The sequence below is a fragment of the Cotesia typhae genome, unplaced genomic scaffold (assembly GCF_013202065.1).
Source record: "Cotesia typhae breed Kobodo isofemale line unplaced genomic scaffold, CoteBio_Ctyphae scaffold_152, whole genome shotgun sequence".
Classification (NCBI taxonomy): domain Eukaryota; kingdom Metazoa; phylum Arthropoda; class Insecta; order Hymenoptera; family Braconidae; genus Cotesia; species Cotesia typhae.
The window spans coordinates 150,925-163,873 of record NW_027423776.1 but is presented as its reverse complement, the minus strand read 5'-3'; the positions used below and the strand labels follow the sequence as shown (position 1 = coordinate 163,873).

Here is a 12,949-nt window from a genome sequence, read left to right as displayed (position 1 = left end):
TTCGTTGTGTCTTCGTCGATGTCCCGAATCTCGATGGTCTCTTGTGGACCTCTACAGACTACCTTAGCATCGTCTTGAAGAATTCCCGTGATGGTCATCTGCAATGCTTGGCCTTTGTCAGCACTTTTCCTTGACAACGTGATCAGCATATCTCCGGTGGTCGTCCTGCGGATCTTCTCGACGGTATTGCGAACCAGGTCTGCTAGGACATCACGCTTTATGCGGCGCATAGGTCTGATCCATTTGTCCAATTTTTTCCGCTTAGTTTCCGGCCGTGGCTTCTTCGGCGATTGCTCTGAGAGGTGATCTTCCTCCTGCCTTCTCTTTTCCTTCTTCGATTGAACTTTTTGCCACGTTTCAACATCCTTATTATTGGCCTCTGTATCGCCACTTCTTTCGGAGGACTTGATTTTGTGTCCTTTTTCTTCTTTACTTGGCTGATCGTTGGGTCAGGAGAGCTTCGGTCTTTCCTCTTCCCAGACCTGTCACTAGTGTTGCTTCTGTCTCCTGTTACAGATTCACCATCGCCTTCGACACCGGTGTCCATCTCTTCGACGGTGTCTGCGGCAGGTTGTCTGCTCTTCTACGGTGTGACATTGGGAGTTCGCCGTTGTTGTGCCTGCCATCCGTCATCCAGTGCTCTAAACCTTTAAAGAGCGGTGACTACGCCGGTTGTCTTAGTCTTGATCTCTTTTTGGATGTTGACTTTAGACTTCAAAATCTCATGAAGCTCGCTAGTAAGCTTTTCAAGGCGTTTCAGCGCTTGTGCCCTCTTCATCTCAGTGCTTAGTACGATAGCTGCTTGCTGGGCAGGAGCCCCGTTTTGACTCTTGTTTGTTTCCATAGTTTTACTCATACTTTTTGATTTATCAGCGCATCGTACGGAGTTTTTGAGAAATCTCAAAAACAAAATTTTCAAAAAATTATTATTTTGGAAGAACTTCTAAATGGCTTCATCGATCAATTACAAAAACTAATCCGCTTTTAAGCTTGAAAAACCATGTCGATTGCTATCAGTGTCGTCAAAATCCGCTGATTCGTTCAAGAGTTATCAAAAACGAAAAATTTCGAAATGAGTTTTTTTTACATAACTTCGAGATTTACTTTTGGATCGTTTTTGATGAAATAATACAATTATGAGAGCCCAAAAAACCACATCGATCGCTGCCAAGAACGTGAAAGTCGGTTGATTGGTTCATGAGTTATCGTTGTCGAAAAAATTAGGAAAAAGTGAATGTTTCAAATTTTTCTAAGATTTTAGGTTTAATCAATTTGTGATCAAAAGTATATTGTAGAATTTAAAACGCTAGGTGGAATGCTGTTAACTGCGTGGAAATTAGTTCATTCATTCAGAAGTTATTGCAGTTTAAAAATTAAAAATATACTGTTTTATTAAATTTCTATCAGACTTTTGAGCTCAAAGAGCTCAAAAGCTTAGAACAGCTAACTTTTCGAGCTCGAAGGGCTCGGAATAATATATAAATTATATTTTTGAGCTCGAAGAGCTCAAAACGTCATAAGTTCAATTTTAAGCGCTTAGATATGGAATTAGCGGGAAGTTGCAGTGATGGCCTTTAGGGTCAACCGTTTTCCAGATTTTTTCAATCAGGGTAGAGAAAAACATTCTCTTCAAAAAAGTTTGGATGTATTTTACGTTTAGTAATGCCCAAAAAAAAAATTACAAAACGATCTTGGTTAAAAAAAATTGAAATTAACAAGAAATATAATTTAAGTTCTTTTACACTTTTTCGTTCAGCTTAACTTTTTGCTAGTAAATGTGGAAAAACATATTCTCTACAAGAAAATCTCGAAGTATTTTTTGCTCAGACAAGCCCAAAAAAAGTTACAAAATAATTTCGGTTAAAAAACTGAAATTTACTAAAAAATAGGGTTTTTCAATGTCATTTTTTTCTGCTGACCTATTTAACCTTACCCGAATAGAAATTTCAGTGTGGTAGTGATTTGGCGCAAGTAAGGCATGCCGAATTCCAAACTTGCGGTAAGTGAGGCATCCAAACCAGACCCAAGTTTGGGAAGTAACGCTGTTGCGAGGCTCAGCCTTACTTGGCATCCTGATCAGGCTGCAGTTTGGAAACCAGGCTTGCTAGTGACTATCTAAACCTCATTTGGTCCAAATTTGGCTGCTTAAGTAGGCAGCATTACGCACTGAAAAAAAAAAATTTGCTATTGTAACAAAAGTCAGGATTACGCAGTTATTTGTTGAGATAACAAATCCATCTTGGTCAACGCAACGAAATGAGATTTGTTGTGGCAAGTAAAATGAAGTTGCCGTTGAAACAAATGACATGTGTTGAGCAAAATATTAAATCAGTTTTTATTAACATTTAATATTCTTGGTTACTAAGTTATTTTATTTATTTAAGAAGTAAAAGGAAGTGATCAAATTATAATTTATTGTATGTATAGTTATTCAAGTTTAATTAAAATTACAATTTAAATGGACAGTGAAGAAATGTTTAATTTGTTAAGAAATTGGGGCATAAGTGACGGATCAATTAATAAGTGACGGATCAATTAATAAGTTCATTGGTTAGTATCAATATGAAAAGTTTGCACCATTTGTAATAAAAAATAATTACAAAATTTATTGACAGAAAAAAATGTTTAACTAATTGATAAATTTAAATATTTTGCGAAATTTAAAAACTTGTACTCTATCAACAAAATTTTCACGGTTGTCGATCATTTTTTTGGACGTAGATAATATTTTTTTCTGTATCGAATATAAAATCGTTATGTCCAAGAGCGTTTTTAGAGCGGTAGCGTAAACGGTGGAGGTTTGGACTAACGAATTAAAGAATACGCAACGGAGGTTTTAATTCCGTTGTTCTAATTATTTATGTGGGACGCTTTCGAGATACGAACTTACCACTCCTTCGTTTGAGACTGACGGATTTTTATGTGAATAGATGTACTTACTCTTTGCAGGAATTTTGGTTGTTACTGGATCCGTGATTCTGGGGCTGCTGTTAGCGCCTTTTCCTGAATTGGGCCCTGTGATTGGTACTTGCAGTGGATGGATTATGATAGAATTGGGCTGCTTATTTTACGGGCTTCTTATTTTGTGAAATGAACTAATTTAAAACTGATTTCACTTTTATTTAGATTTATTTTTATAAACGTTAAAACTTACACTTTCACAAATTGATTTTTATGTAATTTAATTTAATGAATTTTATAGATTTGATTGAGCTAACGTCCCCCAGTCCCCTGTAGGGTAAAGTGCGCAAATTTAGCTTTTAGAGATATTTTAATTAAACTTATTGGCCGGATTCTCGCCTAAGTGCAGAGCAAATTAGAACTTTGAGATTCCGGTTCTCTCTGATTATATTTAATAACTAATACGTGGTCTGCCGATTGACCCGAGTCTGAACTCGTCTTAAGTGCAGCGCAAATTAAGATAAGGGACTGTTACAAGGCACGGACCCGTCAACTAAACGCGGAAGTCGAATTAATTAACAAAAACAAGGCGTTGGCTGTTGATCGCCTTTTTAAATACTCGCGGTGCTGAGATTGCAGAAGTCCCCGATAGTCAACCAGCAGTCGCGTAGCTTATATTTTATTGTGGCTTTCGCGCATGGAGAAGTCTTCCATCTGCGCGGGTGATCTAAATTTAAAAGAAAAATTTTTGGGGTGGACATAACATTCCCCCGGAAAAGCGGGAAACTAGTATAGTTTTTCGGTTTTCCTATGGCCACCTTCCCCATAAGCGAGAGCCACTTACAATTTTCAGTTTGACTTAATATATCTTAATATAATAAAAAGAGTGACAGGAGGAGTCATCTGGCGCCTGTATTTAAATTTAAATTATATTTTAATTCTGCATTGTGTTACATTGTGTATATTTCGCTGACGAATGAACTTTCTTATCTCGCTTGCCTCTCGAGTTCGCGAAGCCGGGTTGAGCGTCAGTGTTGTTCAAGCCGTAGGCTGATTCAGTTCAAAACAACAAGAAGAAACGTTTTTTTTTTTATTTTTACATTATGTATCCCACCAAAGAGAATTTCGCTGGAAATGGTACTTGGTACCAGATCGCGATTTCCGTGTATGGGAAGAAGGTAAGTAAAAGAAGAGTTAATAAAAATTTCCATTTTTTTTTTAAATAGTTTTTTTTTTGTTATAGGACGTGGAGAGGGGAGTTCGGCTGCTGAGGAGGCTGGCGAGGCCGATTACCCCGGTCCGGGCACTCCGGGCGGCATCCCGCTTGGTGGATGTTTTCGAGCGGCTTCCTTCGGAAGTGCTCGAGGCGGCGTCCTTTTTTTATGTGGAGGGCCTTGAGGGCGTTGGAGGGCCGTGGGCCCTCGAGGAGGTGATGGCAACCAACGCCGAAGATTTGGAGCGATTGGCGGCCGCTTTGATGGATGCGGTATTTTTCCGTTTGGTCACCGGAGCTTAGGGTAAGGTCATTATTTAACCTCTTTTTTTTTTTTAATTTCTACTGAAAAAAACTATATTTCTTTTTATCTTTCGTTGTTTTTTTCCTTTTTGTTTCAGCCGTGTCAGGTGACGGGAGGAATGCGGTTAGGTCAGCCGCTCGCCGCTTCACTTGTCGTTAATGAATAAAATATAAGATATAAAATATAATTTTAAATCATATTACATTTTTAATTAAATAAAAAAACACTTTTTTTTTCGAAACAAAAATTTTTTCTTTTTCCTTTTTCTTTGGTAGGATTAAGTTTAAATTTAAATTATATCTTAATTTAACTTAATATATTTTAATATAAAAGTTGTTATAGGTTTAGATTAGGCTAAGATAGGGAGAAGGGGGTGTAGAACTTACATAGTTTTGTATGTATCTGTAAGTGCTGTTGTGAACGGGGTGTGTATGTGTGCAGTTATGTTTGCGTTATATATTATACCCACGCGGTAACACAGCTGTGGGCGTGGCTTGCCGAGAAGCGGTCGCGATCGAGCGGGCGTCGGTAAGCTACTCCGCTTGACTTAGCATCCTGTTATAATTAACGCTAGATGACTCTCTCTGTTCTCTTAATTACCTATACTTATTTTTGCTGATATTAGAAAAAAAATTTTTAAAAATGAGTGACGTTAGCTCTGAAATATGCAATTTTCTAATGTATATGGAAATTGTTGGGTATATATATTTGAAGATTTGACATAATAATAATATTAATAGATAATAATATGATTATATATAATAATTGGTTAAATATATGTGATAGAAATTTAAATTGTGTATAATTGGATTCTTTATATAAGTTTTATATAGATTAAATATGGAATGTAATTAAATAGTTAAATAATTTGATAATATATAGTAAAAAATTTTTGTATGATATAGTGATAGTAAAATGTGAAAGGAAAATTTTCTTATCGAGATTTTGCGCTGTTTCCACTCGTCCCCTCAAGGCCGGAGGTAATTTTATCTTCGGTCTTGTGAGTCTTACAGTCGCAAAAAAATTTTGTAAATTAAGTAAAAAAATTTTTTTTTGTAAATTAAATGAAAATTTTGTCTTACATTTTACTATCTTTTTTCTTTGGAAATATTGATGTGGAAACCGTTGGCTCATTTTTGCTATTTTAAATTTCGTAAGGCAAAATGTCATTGGAAGATTTTTATTATTAATATTTTACGTTATTAATTTTCGGTTTTTCGCAAATGAGCCATCGGTTTTATGATTAACAATTCTTTAATGTTGATCTTATTTTCTACGATGTTGATGTTCGGATTATGTCTAGATCGGTGATTTGTAGTCTCTTAGTCGGAATGTTTTCGACTTCTTTGATTTCTCAGCGGTCTCAGGCGCATCTTCAGTCGTTGTTTGCTTACTCGGCGGACTTCCTTTTTCGTTGGTTTCAGATTTCTCTGGAAGTGATTCGTTGACTTTCGACGGTGATGACGTCTTTTCTTCGACTGTTTTTAGTTCGATAACGACTGGCTTTTCGATTATTTTGTTGTTTTGTCGCGGCTTTAGTAGGCAACAATGAATGAGTTTTTGTATGGCGAACCTACTTATAATAATCGATAATATTGTTGATACCGATCCGATGGTTATTTTCTTATTAGTTTTTTTTTGGTGATCTAGCGCTATTAATGACATTTTTCCTTTATTTTTCTCTAGCCCTTGACCCCAAGGTTCGAATTTGTCGATGATTGTAGCTAGGTCTGAGAATTTTGTTAGTAGATTGGGAGTTTCGCTGTTAAATTTGATACTCGTTGATACTAGTTGATACTAGTTTAACGTTTCGAGAGATAGATTGAAGCTCGGTGCGATTATTTCTATTTTCGTTAATTCTCTTGCTGTTCCTCGGATTTTATATTCATTGCAATTTGCTAGACATCCTTGTTGGAGGTGTATTAGTCCGGTTCCGTTAATTATGGTGTTTCCGGTTGCCAGTTCTGGGCATTTCCACTGGATGTTTTCCTCTTCACACGTTAAGGTTGTCCATGTGTTTTTCTCGTTCATTTTTATCCAAGTTAGTTTACATTTTCCGATTATTCTTACGTTACATTCTCTGAGATTTTCTGTTTTCGGGTTCATGAGCAATTCCATTTCGCAATCTACTTCATTTTCTAGTTTTGTTATTTTTGTTGGGATGTCGGTTGGGCAGGCCATATCTGGTCCAATGGGTAATCAGTTGTCGACGTAGTCTTGTTCGGCGAGGAAGTATTCTTCAAATACTGGTTCCGTCACGAGATATTTTGATGTAGGTTGAATCGTCAATGTTGATAATTGGTCTCCAATTTTCTCGGCCTTGGGAAGTGATTTTAGTTCGTATGCTAGCCATGGCATCTGATCGAAGAGTGAGACGGTTATTATTATCAGGAAGTGACCGTTCGTTTTTCCTGTTTCTATCGTTGATACTTTCGCCAGCGTGTAAATGTCCATGTGGTCCAGAGGTTGGGGTGGATTTAAAGTCGGATGTTTTTTGATCATGTCTGCGGTCGCTTGGTTTAGCTGTTTGGCTGACACTATTAAATAGGTCAGTTTGCCCCATTTTGCTTCTTCTATGGCTTTTTCTGCATTATTAAGAGTTCTTAGGTGGTTAGACATCTGGTGAATATTTTCATCGCCTATCATCGAGAATAGTTGGATCCTTTGTAGGCCGGTTACTTGTTTATTTATTGATTGTTGTAGAGATGCTGAAGTTCTGGCTAATTATTTGATTCGTTTAGTTTTGTTTGTTTCGTGTTTCAGGATTTCGTTGATTTCGCTCTTAATAATGTGAGTGTTATTTTGGGATAGGTGTACAAGTTCTCTGTTATCTTGATATAACTTGTCTAGCTCTTTGGAGAAATGTTCCTTGTCGCTGTAGTCCATGGTCCCTCTTTTTGTGCGGTTCTGTGGATGTAACTCTTCAAGTAATTCTTCAAGTTGTGGATCTTCGAGGAACTGTCTTAGCCGGTGTTTTGCTTGTTCAATTTCGGCATATATTTCCCGGTGCGTGTTGGTCCTTAGATACGACATACAGGATGAATGATTGAATTTTAAAGAACATATCCCATAAGCCTCCCATATATTTTGATTCAGGCTTAGATAGAGAGCTATTAGGTTTTTGATGTTAATTGAGCTGATTATTTGCCATTCTTCCCTGATGAGGTGGATTCTCTTGAATGGATCGTATAATAGGCCCGGATTCGCTTCCATTGGTTTTATTTTCACTTCGTCAGCGCCCCACGCCAAGTATCCGATTTCCAGGAGGAGAAGTGCTGCAATGTTCATTTTTTTTTGAAGATTTTTGCGTCTATATATGTGTATATATACTGAAACAAACAACTTAAGTTCTTTTTAGTCGAATTTTTCGCGGCTGGCTGTTTTAGCCTTATTCGGGTGGAGTAATTTCCGTTTTCATTTTCTATTATTAAATTCCCCATTTCGTTTATTTCGTCAATTTCATATGGGCCGGTATAGTAACGATCTAATTTATTTTTCCTAGGTTCTTTTAACGTATATATAAGGTCTTCTACATTAAATTTTGCCGGATGTATATGTTTTTCGAATCGAATTTTTGACTCATGTCTAGCTCTCGTTAGATTTTCCGCAGATATTAGTTGAATTTCGGAAATTCGACTAATTAAGTCTGCTATATAATCGTTATATGATTCGATTTTACTAAAGTCCGGAAATTGAGTCGGGCTACGAGCTTTTCTTCCGTACAAAATTTCGTAGGGTGTAAATTTCGTGGCCGTGTGTACGGTGGTATTATAATTTAGCATTGCCATTGGGATGTACCGATCCCAATTATTGAATTTATCTATGTAAGCTCGAAGGTAGTCGACTAAAGGTTGAAGAAGAGATATTTCTAGGGCTCCGTTTGATTGCGGGTAATAAGAGGAAGTTGTTATTCTTTGAATTCTTAAGGCTATAGCTAGTTGTTGGATGAGTTTACTCGTAAATGAGGTGCCTTTATCTGAGAGAATTACTCGGGGGCATCCGTAAAGGGCGATGTAATGGTTTAGTAGAGCGTCTGCAACAGTTACTGCTCTGATATCAGGGAGAGGAACTGCAGCTGCGGCTTTGGAAAAATTATCTTGGATGGTTAAGATGTGTACGTTTCCGTCAGGAGTCATGGGTAGGGGTCCTACTGTGTTTATACTAATTTTTTCAAAGGGTTCGAATGGGGTATCGGTGATGGACATAGGTTGTTTTGTTTTTATTCGCGCGAGCTTATTTTTCTGACATATCTCACAAGCTCGGATATAATTATAGATATTATCTTTCATTCCTGGACAATAATATTTTTCGCGAATACGCCAATATGTTTTTACTACATCTTTGTGGCCCCTTATTAGGCTGTTCTGATTTTCTTCGATTATTTTTGTTCGGAGGGGTTCATCCGGTACTTCAATGTTCCCTTCGCACAGAGTAATTGCTATCGGGCAGTCTTTTAATTCGTGTAATAAGTAAGCCTCCGGTTGACGAGCGCCCGTCCCGTTTAAAGGATCGTATGCGTCTCGACGTTCTCCCTTTGGGCAAAACGGACAGTTACAGATTATCAAAGGGTCCCTTTTGTGCCGTAATTTAGCTTTTTCGGAATCCTCGTCATCTTCAAAGCGAACTGCTCCCTTAGTGGGACCCGTTGCACCAGAATGATAACGGTTTTGGTTAAAATTTTGAAAAGTTCGCGGTTGATAATAATTTTGTGCCCTGGGCATGTATTGAGGAGTTCGTTCGGTTCTGAACGCGAAAGTGGAACCTAAAATCTGTTGTTCCCTCTGATAACTCGGGCCATAGTAATCTTCTTCATAATTGTCTGGATATGGGTCTTCGTAATAGTCCGTCGGGCGTATTGGTCCGGGAGCGATTGTCTCTGGGGCCTGTCTGTATTCTTGGTATGATAAAGTGCGAGGCAATTCGCGATAATTACCTCGGTCATCGTAGTCACGAGAAGATCTTGGCATCTGTGGGTAATATCTGTTACCGTCTTGTCCAGTTCGTCTATGAAATTCTACGGAGGGCGGTAGAGATTGGTATGACTCCGTCGTCTCTCATTGCACGTCTACGGTCTGGTCTTCTGTACGGGTCATTTTCAATGGCCTTGTATATGTCGTCTGAAGTTTCGGCTCTTCTTATTTTACATAGGCATCGTAAAAAGTCAGGTAAGTATTCATATAAGGTAGTGGCCGCTGTTTATTCGAAAGTTCGTTTTACTACGGCCCTATCATCCGCGGGAGCATTAAGTTCAATACGTCGGACCATTTCGCTTAACCGATAATAGAAATCTTCAATATTCTCGGATTCTTTCGGAGCCGCAACAGCTAAATTTTTCTGCCACGTGATATAAGGGTCACCACTTTTTAATTTTCGCCCTAAGACTAGTAAAATATCCTCTACGGAAGCTAGTTCAACATGTTCGATTAATCTTTTGGCTCGTCCATATAATTTTTGAGCTATACGGAGAGCGAAAAAGCCCTGGTTATCGGCTGGAATGCTGGGTAACCAGTTTCTTACTATTCCATCGAATAATTCGAAATCTTTTACAGCATTTGGACCTTTTCCGTTAAAATACGGGAGCGCGTCGTGTAATTCTTTTGCAAGGGTTTGAATTTGGGTGTTGAGGTTTTCCTCGTTTATAGAGGTATCAACGCGGAAGGTTCTTCTTTCCATGGCTCCAAACGGGAAATCGTTAGAGGCACGAAAAACGTTCCGGACTCGTCCTCAAACAGTTCCACGATTGTAGTATGAGATAACCAGTAGGGTGGGTCAAAAAAATCGAATAATTTATTTTTGACTTTATACTCTGAAAAATAGGTTCGTAGACACCTAAAAAGAATTCTCTCCAAGTATAAGCTCTTAATTATAACGGGAAGGTCCTCCGCTTTGCGGGTTTCTATTTTTTTCGAATAATCAGATAAAAAAATTTATATCTCGCTTCCAACTGCTTGGAAAAATATTCCGTGGCATAGATTTTGTGAGAAATTGAATGCTTTACAAAAAGGTCTCTTATGACTTTTTCAAAAACTCAACCGATTAAAAGATATTCATAGTTGAAGTTTGGCTATTTTAAGGAAAATATTCGTTTTTATTATGAATTTTATAAGTCGATGAAAAAAATTATTTCGGATTGCGGAACTCATGATTTTGTAGGAAATTTACTGCTCTACAAAAATGGTCTCTTATGATTTTTGATTAAGTGAAGCCGTTACGAGATATTCATCGTCAAACATTAACGAATATCAATATTTCCAGTTTTTGATCAATAATTCGATAAATTTTAATTTAAACTATGAGTTTCAGGAAAATTTACATAAATTTGAGTTTCGATCGATAAAGAAATGTTATAAACAATTTTTTTAATATTGTTTTCAGTCTTGAGCTTGTTTGATTGCATTAAAACAAGAAATTAGAGCATTTTTTTCGACATATAGCCAATGATTAGTTTAATTTGAAGTGAATGACATATTTCTTTGTCAAATTTAATATGAAAAGTATTGAATCAAGTGAGAAACAACCAGTATTTAACTTTTTTATAGATAAATTTTTTATTGAATTATCAATTGCAATATAATTGTCTATATTTTTAACATAACAGTACGCTATTACTATAAATAATTTCTTTTATTACAATTTGGGAATGTTTTTTGATGTTTTTGACAACTTGCAATAAGTACTGGAATTGTTCTTCATTTTTGTCAAGCATTGATTATATTCACTGACTAATGCAACAGCTCGCTCTGCTGAATCATTGACAACTTTTAGTTGTTGAAAGTATTCTTTATTTTCGAGATAACTCTCATTAGTAGGCCATAATTCAACATCGATATCAAGAAAGTCATACGGTAGATCGAAGATTTTGAAAAGATTTAATGACTTTTTAGACACAAAGTCACTCAGAGTTCTCTGCGCCAATGAATTCAAATCTTTTTAGCAATTACAAATCTTTTAGCTTTAGAATCTGTACCTTCACGAGTATTAACAGCTTCAACAATACTTTTTTTACTTCTAATGGAACGCCATCGTCAAACAGTGATAAAATGGCAAGTTCATCGCTCAAATACCATAAGTGCGAAATCATTTTTTCACACGTAGCTGAAGAAATCAAAGGATTGATATGTTTGTACTCCAATAAATTTTTCATAAACTGCAAGTCATGATAAGCAGCAGTTGTTGCAGAAGTTGATGAAAACCAAGCTTTTAAATACAATGTGACTATAAAAATACAGAAATGACGAAGACCATGCAATTCTTTCTGAGAGAGTTTGAATTCATCTCTGAATAGATACATTTTCAAACTATAAATGGCCTTAGCCATCCATCTAGCATGATGAACAGCACCAGGACGTTTGAAAGAAATCTTTTCTTGAGGCATTTCTCCAAGGAAAATCAATGATAATTCCAATAATTCTTTATCTAACTTATTATAACATTTCTTTATCGATCGAAACTCAAATTTATGTAAATTTTCCTGAAACTCATAGTTTAAATTAAAATTTATCGAATTATTGATCAAAAACTGGAAATATTGATATTCGTTAATGTTTGACGATGAATATCTCGTAACGGCTTCACTTAATCAAAAAATCATAAGAGACCATTTTTGTAGAGCAGTAAATTTCCTACAAAATCATGAGTTCCGCAATCCGAAATAATTTTTTTCATCGACTTATAAAATTCATAATAAAAACGAATATTTTCCTTAAAATAGCCAAACTTCAACTATGAATATCTTTTAATCGGTTGAGTTTTTGAAAAAGTCATAAGAGACCTTTTTTGTAAAGCATTCAATTTCTCACAAAATCTATGCCACGGAATATTTTTCCAAGCAGTTGGAAGCGAAATATAAATTTTTTTATCTGATTATTCGAAAAAAATAGAAACCCGCAAAGCGGAGGACCTTCCCGTTATAATTAAGAGCTTATACTTGGAGAGAATTCTTTTTAGGTGTCTACGAACCTATTTTTCAGAGTATAAAATCAAAAATAAATTATTCGATTTTTTTGACCCACCCTAATAACCAGCTTAAATTTAGCTATTCTGTATAGGGCATGTATTTAAGGAAGGGTTACAAGGGAACTTTTGTTCAAGGAACTCAAAAAGAGGAAAAGGAAAATTTCGATTTTATTTGATTTAAATCGCGATGTATTTTTATTCGGTCACTAAGTAAGTAGGTCAACAGCTGTAGAGTACAATAACACGAGAGAAAGATTAGTTATCGCGGGTATATGGTTACCGAGTGCCGAGTACGGTTGTGTAGGCAAGAAAGAGTCGATAGGAGAATTTGTAGTAAACAATTTTAAGGTTGAAATAAGAGAGGATTTAAATGCCTTTAATCAAACAACAAAAATTTTAACCGATTTTAATTTAAAAAAAAACTTTCTTTTATTATTAAATTTATCGTGAATCGCGTGTTCAACTGACTACTCAAGGTTAGATTTATTTTTTGCTTAGTTAGCGGAGAGTAGTTTAAGAAAGTGAAGCAAGAGTTTAAAGGAAATTAATAGTAGCGGAAGAATTTTCAAAAAAAA

At 36.1% G+C, this 12,949-nt stretch overlaps 1 protein-coding gene across 2 annotated transcripts; it reads left to right on the top strand.

Moving 5' to 3' along the window:
- Positions 1 to 1,220: 1,220 nt before the first annotated feature.
- Positions 1,221 to 4,590, top strand: LOC141536078 (uncharacterized). 2 transcript variants are annotated; one of them, XM_074256321.1, is made up of 3 exons: positions 1,221 to 4,079; positions 4,145 to 4,423; positions 4,516 to 4,572. In XM_074256321.1, exons 1-2 carry the CDS (start codon positions 4,005 to 4,007, stop codon positions 4,415 to 4,417), a joined length of 348 nt encoding a protein of 115 aa, XP_074112422.1. In that variant the 5' UTR covers positions 1,221 to 4,004; the 3' UTR covers positions 4,418 to 4,423; positions 4,516 to 4,572. The 2 variants fall into 2 exon arrangements, with proteins under 2 accessions (XP_074112422.1, XP_074112421.1); XM_074256320.1 differs by having other exon boundaries at positions 1,223 to 4,079; positions 4,145 to 4,418; positions 4,516 to 4,590.
- The last annotated feature ends 8,359 nt before the right edge of the window (positions 4,591 to 12,949 follow it).